Source organism: Salarias fasciatus, chromosome 22 (genome assembly GCF_902148845.1).
Source record: "Salarias fasciatus chromosome 22, fSalaFa1.1, whole genome shotgun sequence".
NCBI lineage: Eukaryota > Metazoa > Chordata > Actinopteri > Blenniiformes > Blenniidae > Salarias > Salarias fasciatus.
Genome location: NC_043765.1, coordinates 18,412,216 through 18,421,706, shown reverse-complemented (window position 1 = coordinate 18,421,706; position 9,491 = coordinate 18,412,216). Strand labels below are relative to the sequence as shown.

Sequence of the window (9,491 nt, the reverse complement as noted above, 5' to 3'; positions counted from 1 at the left end):
AACAGTAATAGCAAAAAGAAACATTTTTGAGACAACCTTTTTTCTATTTGACAAGACCAGCCCTTATTGTTAAGAGAACTACATTAAAAACAAAATTTTTGACAAACTGGATCATGCTGTAACTTTATGTGTCTTTCCCCTGTGAGCCACTGGATGAATGGAAGAATAGAATAGAACAGCTGCTGACAACATTTCCAGTATTTGTTTCCTCTTTTACTGGAAACTACTACTGCAAATGTTCGATAAAATAAGGCTGGGATGAAGCAGTAAAGAACAAGGAGAAAAACTGACAGAACAACCTCATCAGTTCCTTTTCGTCTCACTACTTCGCAATTTAGGCTACTTAGTGACCTTGTCCTCATAGTGTATGTCTGAGGCTATAATACACATCCTGTATAGACACAGCAACTGTTTTCACAGGAACTCTGTGTTTTCTTTCCTGTTTGTTATGAGAGGGAGGGCCTGTTTCAGTGTAACATGATGTACAGGATGGCGATGTGTTGCTCCTGTGAGATCTGAAGGTCAAAATGACACATTTTTCAGTGTGACTGTTGACAAAAAAGAAGGTATGTTACTGGTTTGTTGCTTCTTTAAACTCTTTAATTGTCATTCATTATCTAATGGACGGTAGTTCTTTGCTCCATTTACTTTAAACCCCCTCCCAGAGTATGAGGTGGATGGATGGATGCTACAGAGAAAATTAGCAGGCTGATATCTGATCTCAAAGTGGGAAAAGAAACAAGTTTTTTGTAATTAATGTGATCCTGCAGAAAATTTGACTAGAAAAGAATAGTTTAAAGCCAACCAGCAAAAGAAGCGAGTTAGAATTTACAGTTGCAAACTGAAATGTACATATTTTAATTACACACAGAGACATTTCCTGGTTACTATTCACTGAACTTTTGATGTGTAAAGAACGTAAGTCGGGGACAGCAGTGTAAGATGAGGTTGCTTCCAGTCATGGTGTTTTGAGTTTCATCCTCTGTCTTTCTGTGGTCCATATATTGGTGTGGCCTTGACCAAGACACTGAACTCCACATTACTACCAGTTTGTGAGCACCTTGCACGGCGACCGTCATCATTCGGAGTGTGTGATCAGGTAAAACGTATTGCCACTGCTCAATCTTTAAAATGCCCTACTGAAATCCATAAAAATAACAAACTGTTCATAATTTGGTTACAGTCAGGTTGCTGTGTTCATTTCAGAAGTACAGAATAACAACAAGAATTGTATTAATTACTTGAAGCAGTAAGATCACATCATAATTTATACAAATGAGTTGGTAGCAAAAGTACTGAGTGTCACAACCAAGTCATCTACACTGCCCTGTTCATTCATGTCTCTTCCAGTAGACACACACACACACACACCTCCACAGCAGTAATCCCACCAGGTTATTGGGTTTCTATGAAGGTCAGCGTTTGCCGGACGCAGCTTTTATTTGGACCCGATTACTTTTGGGCGCAGTCATCGCATGGCCTCTGTTGACTGGGATAACACTCATTGGGGTCGGATTGGTGTCCGCCTCACTGCCTCCATTCACTCTGCCAGGCACAATCATTTGAAACTGGCAGACCTAACACCTAACCCAAAGAGTCAAGCCAGCCCAGTCAGCAAATACAATGCCCCCCCGCCTCACCCCTTTAATCAGAGAGCGGGGCTTCACAATGAAGACAAAGAACTGGACGAAGACGAGGCGTAGTAAAGGTGGAAGAAAGGAATAACTTTTCTGTGCATGTGTGTGAGAGAATGAAGCTTAAATGATCAGAAGTTAATTTAAATGATGGTATTTATATAATGGAGGGGTTAACTGTGAAAAAAAGTCTCCATATGTTTGTTTTCTAAAGCATTTCACTCTTTGACCCGAGTGACCTCTGAGGCAGAGCACTGATTTGTCACTCAGCTCACATGTTTGGAATTCCTGAACGTTGCTGCAGGCCAGAGTTCACACACCTCCCACTTTTAGGAGAAAATGGACCCGGAAAAAAGATCCTTTTGAATTAAAATACGAACATAATTACCTTGACTTAAAACACAAAACAAGACATGTGAAATATGATTAACTGTATGACACAATTAATTTGATTAGCTTATACTTTATTAACAAGTTAAAGCGAAAACATTCAGTTGGTTGCATTCATGTGGTGAGTCTGAACTGCCAGACCTCTGCTGCTCTCTTGTGGTGCTGTTTGAGAGATATTAGGTATGGAGCCACAAGTTTGGACCAAGAGGAATGAAATTTAATCCATTTCATGCAGAGTATTTATGGCTCTTGTAATTTTCTTTTAATTAATTTTGTCAGCTCAAAAAGTTTGAAATAAAGACAGTACATACATGAAAAATAAAATACTTCCACTGTGAAGGATTTCATGAAAAGTCATGGTGCAAGCTGGTTTTTTTAATTTTTAAAGTATTACAACATATAACAATATCTGTTGATGGTTGTGTGTTATGAGCTTGCCATTAATCTGCCAAAATCTGATCTAACATGCAAATAAATTATATTTTAAAAGATGTTTAAACTGCATATTCAGAAAGGAGATGTTCTGGATATCAATGCCATCACAGTTTTAATTAACTGCAACATATTTCACAACACAATTGTTCATGGGGATGGATAAAAGTTAGATTTTAACTTAAATAAGATCTCTGAAGTTTGATATAATCTATGGGTCAAATTTTTCAATATATTCTCTATCTACATGGATATGACTACCTCTGTGGCATTATTTATGAACTACCAGAGATAAAAACGTATTAAGGTTGTACAGTATTCTATATATCCTTAGATCAAACATTGTGAGGCTTACAGTCTGCACTCTGGATGGATGTTCTATATCCAGCTTGTTTCATGCATATTAATTTATAGATTATGAAAGAAACATTCAAATGAATACGATTCATTTGCCACCATTATGTGAATGTGTGGGTATGTTTTCCCTTCAAACTGATTTCTCTCTCAGTGGTGACAGGAGTCTCTCTCACTGACTTCGAAACAGCCACTGCATCTCCACATAGTTATTTCTTTTTTTATTTTCAAATCATATAAATATTGTCTGAATTTGCATATAGTTATCAGACATGGTGTTTATGACAAAAAAAAAACTGGGGCATTTGCAGTGAGAAATACAAGAGCAAGCATGTGATTTTAAGTCTGATGTCAGTGACTGACTTCTGCTCTTTTGCTCTAAGAATTTTCAGATAATCAGATAAACCTTTAATTTGCCAGGAAATTCATGAAAATATGACATCCTCATTATCACTTAGACTTCATAGTTTTTGTGATGTGGAGTGATGATGTTACAGTTCGAGTGAGGTGTGGTATTATAAGGTCATAGTGTTATAATAATAATAATAATAATAATAATAATAATAATAATAATAATAATAATAATAATAATTTAATTGCACCTTAATTTACACTGTTTAAAGGAATATCGTGTATGACAGGTTATTCTGATAATTAAAAAGCTACAAACGCGCCTTTAAATGGGTCATACCATTAATGACAGATTACGGGGGTTGACCAAATACAGTTACAGCTCCTGCGTAGCTTATAGTTTTTTTTAATATGTAATTATTGATGAATGAATTAGAGAGTATATAGCAAAATCATATTTTTGTGTCTTTTCTATGGTGGGAGCTGACTACTTTACACTGAGCGTCGTCTGGGAGGTAATGTGTCGAGTTGAGCGGTCCCGGAAATCCCTGTCCAGTATTTACAAACACATGGCTAGCAAACAGACACACACACCGACGGGGAGTTGAGCTTCCTCTGACATGTCACAACCGGATTTCAGTCGTTTGTAACTGTCGTTTGAAGAAGAAGACTCTCATCTACAACTATGACCGCTGACACCAAACTCGAAGTGGACGCCAAGCCGCCTCAAGCCACCGCTACGACGGAGTACTGCGCCGAGCTGCAGCGGTGGATGTGGCGGAGCTACTGGTGCTCCGCTGGCTGTCAGAGCTGGGCGCCGCCGCCGGGGACACACAACGCCCCGGCCGGCGACTACCAGCTACTTTATGACACTCGACACTGGCACAGCTACCCGTATCTTCTCACCCCGGGCGCCCTCTCTCCTCCTCCGCCGGGAGGGGCCCAGACGGAGCGGGGCTCAGCGGGCACCGACGCCCCGCCGCGGGCAGGTAGGCATTTCAGCAGGCACCGCTGCTTCTACTTCTTAAATGTCTAAGCTGGGTCATGAGTTTTATGGCAAACAGGCTTAGTAGTAAATATCCTTTAGGAAACAAGCTTATATGATTAGAGTCCTTCGGGGTCGCTCTGAGTTCTTTGCTGACTTTTAGTATACGTATGTACACAGTGAAACCATTGCTTCAGGAAAACCACTGTTTGCAGTCTCTTGTGCATTTTTTTAAATTTTGAATAGATGGAATTTAAGTCACTAAAGTAGGGTTGCAGCAAGCTGCAGCCTCAGCAGGCGACAGAGTTTCAGTCAACATCCTGGACAGGTTGCCCATTAATCACAGGGTTAACACAGAGAACAGGCAATAAAGTTTAACTTTGGTTTGTGGGCAGAAGCTGAACACTCATAAGGCCCTAATCGACACCACCACCTTGGACATTGGTACATCAAAGACAGTGGGAACTGTTTTTTCTAATGCCTCAAACTTGAATATAAAATTACAAAACATTAAATGTACTACACTGGAACAAGCCCTAGATTCCACATAAATATCAAGGGGACACAATCTACTGCTTTAATAGAAAATACCGACATGCATTAATGTACCAAGTTGTGTCTTTTGCTCCTCAGGACGTGAGTACACCATCCCCTCTCCCCTCCAGAGGTTCCTGGCAGAAACAGTGGACTTCTGCATTCTGTTTTGTGTGAAGGTCACCATTGTGCTGTGGATCATGCATCTGAGTGGGATGACGTGAGTAAAGTATCAAGCAGTAGCAGAAATCACGATCCGAGACTCCACAAACTGAGTCTGAAAGCAGAATATATAAGCATATTACATTACCTCCTATCTCACCTGACAGCGATGTGTATTTGAGTTCATTATGTAATTTGTGACATTAAAGATATTACATAATTGCTCTGATTCTGCCTTGTTTCGCCACATTCACACATACAGCTTTTCTCCTCTTTAAAGGGACATTGCCAAATTCATCACCCAGTTCATCGTGGTGGAGATAGACGAGAACACGTCCCTGGAGGATCTGGAGAAGATACTGGCTGTCGCTCTGGCCCACAGGGTGCTGGTGTGTGTCTATGAGGTGGGTCACTCCTCACACCAACTTGATAGAGGCCTTACTGTCTAGAATACTGTACATTCACAAAATAGAGAAAAAATCTTCACTTTTTCTACTTTCTTTCTTTCTTTTTTTTTTTTTTTTTGCTATGTTCACACTCAGAAAGACTTGGAGCAGTTGTTTCTGCTTTAGCAAAAAATATTGAGGAAAAGAAATATGAATCTGAAATATTTTAAATATTCAGGAATATTCAGACAGAAAGAATTTAAAACTTCTTCCAGCACTTGTTCATCACTTACTTTACCAGTTCTGACTGTTGCATGAGGCAATAGACAAATCCCACATTTACACGCAGTGGCTTTTTTTTCTTCTATAATGAAATAGAAGGTCTATTCCGTAGTAAAGAACCAAATATTTAATATCAGTCAAATGCAATTAACATACCCAATAAAGTAAATGAAGTAAACCCAATCTCTAAAGTTTAGAATATAATGGTGCCCGCCACTTTTATTCCACACGAACTGAAATATTCTTGATTTTATTCTTCCACTGTTGAAATCAGGAAAATAAAAAAATAGTGAATTTCAAAATCTAAAAGCATCCGTGTCCCCATAAGCATCTTAAAACTTTTCAGTTGAGGCAATTTGAGCTGGAAAATGACTACAGAAACAATCACTTTTCAATGAAAGTCATTTTTTTTCCATGGACTTGCATACTAAAGAAAAAAAATCAAACTCTTAGCTGCTCATATTGTAATGAATATCGTGTGCGAATAGATGTTGCGTAAAAGAGAGAAAGTAAAGGTGTTAAGGCGTCACTGTCTACATTGTGAACTTGTAAAAAAAAACCTTTATTTTGCGGTCATTCAGCGGTCTAGCACTTCCATGTATGTTTCACTTCACTTCACTCAAGCAGTGTTTACACTTTAGCATTCATGTCTGTGGGCGTGAAAACAAAAACAAACAGCAGTATTTTATGTTAATACAGTTTTTTTTTTTTTAACCAAACCCTTTCATTAAATACATATGGCGTTCCCTGGTGTGTAGACCCAGGATGATCGGGCGCCGCCTCGCCGCCACATGCTCCCCTTAATGAGAAGAGTCAGACGGAGCCGCAGCTCTTTACAACACAACAGCGTTTCCCACTGAGGCCAGTGATGCAACGCTGCCTTCACAGTTGCCTGAGATGAAGTCATGTATCACGTCTCTTGTTGAATTTGTGCGTCAGTGGCTTGTTCTCCCAGGTGGGACATTCAGGCACTTCAGACTTAACGCCATCTGGCATGTCGCGCCCCCCCCCGAGCCCATTCATATAAACAAAAATTCATTTCAGTGGGAATGTGGTGGCATCTGTGGCTTCTGCCTCGATTTCTTATGTTATTCACAAAAAATTAGGAGTTTTCTGCTCTGTTCAGTTTTCCCTGATTTCGTGTTTCTCTTGGTGAATCAGACCGTCTGTATTTGGGGCGCCGGCGGCGCCACGCCGGGAAAGTTTCTGCTGGGGCTGCAGGTGGTGACGTACGACACGTCCAGCGTGGTCCAGCACAACCGCGTTCTGGTGGTTCCGGCCACCGACGTCTCCCTGTCAGCGTGAGTCCACACCGGTATTCACCTGTTTGGCAATTCAAGTTCTTTTACTGTTCATGACAAAGCTCTCTCATGAACATTGTTTAGCTGTGCTTTAAATGTGTTAAGATCAACTTTTACAGGAGTCATATGTTCATTGATTCGGGTTATATTTCATTGGTTTCTCCACAGCTCAGCAATGCGGGCGTTGAAAAAGAACCTCTCCATCGCCTTCCTCATCCCGGTCTTCATCACGCTCTTCTTCTTCCGCCACAACCGGACCGCGTACGACGTCGTGGCGGGCACCATCGTGGTCCAGCGCCGGGGGGCCAGATAGCGCCCCCTCCAGGCAGAAGACTCTCATCCAGGACTTTACTGCTGATGCGGCGTTACAGGCCTGTGGGGTCTTTACTGACATTTAGAGCCGTGCCGCCGCCGTGCGGCTCCGGGGGGAGCAGGAACCTTTTTCCCGTGACACTGGAACCTTGTGACACCCTTTAACGTAATGTTTTTTTTGTTTTTTTTCTGAATATGTGAAGCTGGAGGTGTACTAAGACGTCTTCTGGTGCACTGTGGATTCCTGTGTGTGTGATGCCTCAGTGCACTCTTTATTTATTTTGTATGAAGTTGAACGTGCTTGTGTTTTTAGAATTTAATGAGTTGGTCTTTGGCGACCTCTTGTGGTTTTATTTAAAATGTTCAACCATTTTCCACAGTGGCTTTCTACGTTTTCATTTCTATCATTTAGTAAGAGAAAAATCTGACACGAAGGAGCCGAACATTCTGTCTGTACATGAGTCACCTCTGGGTTGTTTTTTTTTTTTAATTCCTTGATTTTATATTATCAAACCCACCTGCCCTCACTGCTGCCACACAAACCCAAAGTTAATACAGTACTTGAATTTCAGAGTCTTATCAGGGTCCAATATGGCGAATGTGAATTTCCTCCTAAAGGGGCTTCCTGTGTTTCCTCCTGGCTGCTCTAGAGTTTTGAGCAGTGATCCTGAAAGGTTTGTTTTAGGATCCGGTTGAAGGTTGAGCCAGGAATAGGTTGTAATGCTGTAAATTTAGTGTTGATTTTATTGTGACACATATTAATATTTACATACATTTTGCTACAGGAAGCGTTGACATGAGCGGGATGTGATCAGGTGTACAAAAAATAAAACGGGCACTTGAAAACTAAGATGATAGTAACCTAACTCGCCTGTTAATTTTGGGACTCCAGCCACATGATTTTTTTGTTTTCAACAGATTGTTCAGTGCTCCAGTAAGGCTGTCAGATCTCTACTTAAGAACAAAATGAAACTCCTGCTATTAAATATGATGGATTTAAGAATGCACTGCAGCGCTGGTTCAGTATCTCCAATTTGCCTAAATCCACTGCATGAACACAACCTAATGATGTGTGTGATTGGATGCTTTCCAAACCTATTAAAAAAGAAAAATAAGAAAACATTCTCTCATTGTGACGGCACACCGCGAGACGGGGGCAGAAAATACAGCATCCACCGAGAGTTCTTCAAAATAGGCCAAATATATCATTAAAATCATTTTTTTTAACTGAATTTTATTGATATGTGTTTTTTTTGGGTTTTTTTTTTTTAAATAAAATACTTGTAGTTGCAGTTGTGCACGGGTAAAACAAGGAAGATGTTGGAATGTAGCGCAGACTGAAGAGAAAACAGCAGGCAGCATCACAGTGAAGGTTTTTTTTCTTTCAGCTTTTAGGAGTAGCTACACAATAGTTTAAAATGGAAAAACTCCACGTGAGACAAAGTTGTCGGCAAATTAAAAAAAAGAAAAGGAATATAATTGACAGGGGATTTTCAGAATATGTTAAGGAATTAATTTCCTTGGACCCACGCCTGAGAAGGTGGGTGACCGAGCTACTGTATTGTAGAAATATGGGATTAAAGGGATTACGTTTCACTTAAAGACCTGCAAAGGACATTACACACCTGGCTTTTAACACAAAGGTCACCTTCAACTGAAGCACAGACCAACTTCAGGTCATTTCAGTTTGTGGCTCAAACTTCGTTTTCTCTTCTGTTTACCCTGCTGAAAAATGACGATTGCACAAATGTAGATGCTCTTTATTTGAAAAAAGTGGCACCCTTTTGACAAACATATCGGGACTGAGGTGGGTGACCACCGAATGACCTTGATCTTTCAGGGTGAATTTCTGAAAACGTGCACACTGAGGGCTGCGGAGGCCGAATCCTTCGAGAAACAGGCTTTTGTGCTTATGAAGCGCAATGTCAAGTCAGTGGTTGTAATTTTGAACTCAAGAATATTCAAACTGAAAATCCAAGCCTCATGGAAAAGAAAGAAAAGAAAGAAAAAATGTTGTTTAAATCACCTCATTTGTTTTGTGTGAAAAGAAGTGTATTTGAATTTAGGTTGCTTATATTAGTCACTTGTGCCTTTTTGCACTGAAACAAGAGCTAAGCAGTTGGAGTCATTCTCAGTTTTTACGTGCCCAAATTAATCTGGATTGGAATAACCTGTGTGTGAATGCATTGACCTCTCCTCCAAGCTATTCTCCATAGTTGTAACAACACTTGAGGCCGAGCCACAGGAGGGCAGCACAGCGCAACACAGTCACAGCACTAATAAACTCCTATTACAGCTCAGATATCCAGAATTTTACTCATTACTGTACACGAATATGTTGCTTTGTGCATTTATTCTCAGTTGCAGC

General features: G+C 40.3%; 1 protein-coding gene across 2 annotated transcripts; it reads left to right on the top strand.

Moving 5' to 3' along the window:
* The first annotated feature begins 3,742 nt into the window (after positions 1-3,742).
* Positions 3,743-8,349, top strand: fam8a1a (family with sequence similarity 8 member A1a). 2 transcript variants are annotated; one of them, XM_030120805.1, is made up of 5 exons: positions 3,743-4,150; positions 4,780-4,900; positions 5,123-5,246; positions 6,672-6,811; positions 6,980-8,349. In XM_030120805.1, the coding sequence occupies exons 1-5, from the start codon at positions 3,847-3,849 to the stop codon at positions 7,122-7,124; spliced, it is 834 nt and encodes a 277-aa protein (XP_029976665.1). In that variant the 5' UTR covers positions 3,743-3,846; the 3' UTR covers positions 7,125-8,349. The 2 variants fall into 2 exon arrangements, with proteins under 2 accessions (XP_029976665.1, XP_029976666.1); XM_030120806.1 differs by having other exon boundaries at positions 6,672-6,825; positions 6,980-7,101.
* The last annotated feature ends 1,142 nt before the right edge of the window (positions 8,350-9,491 follow it).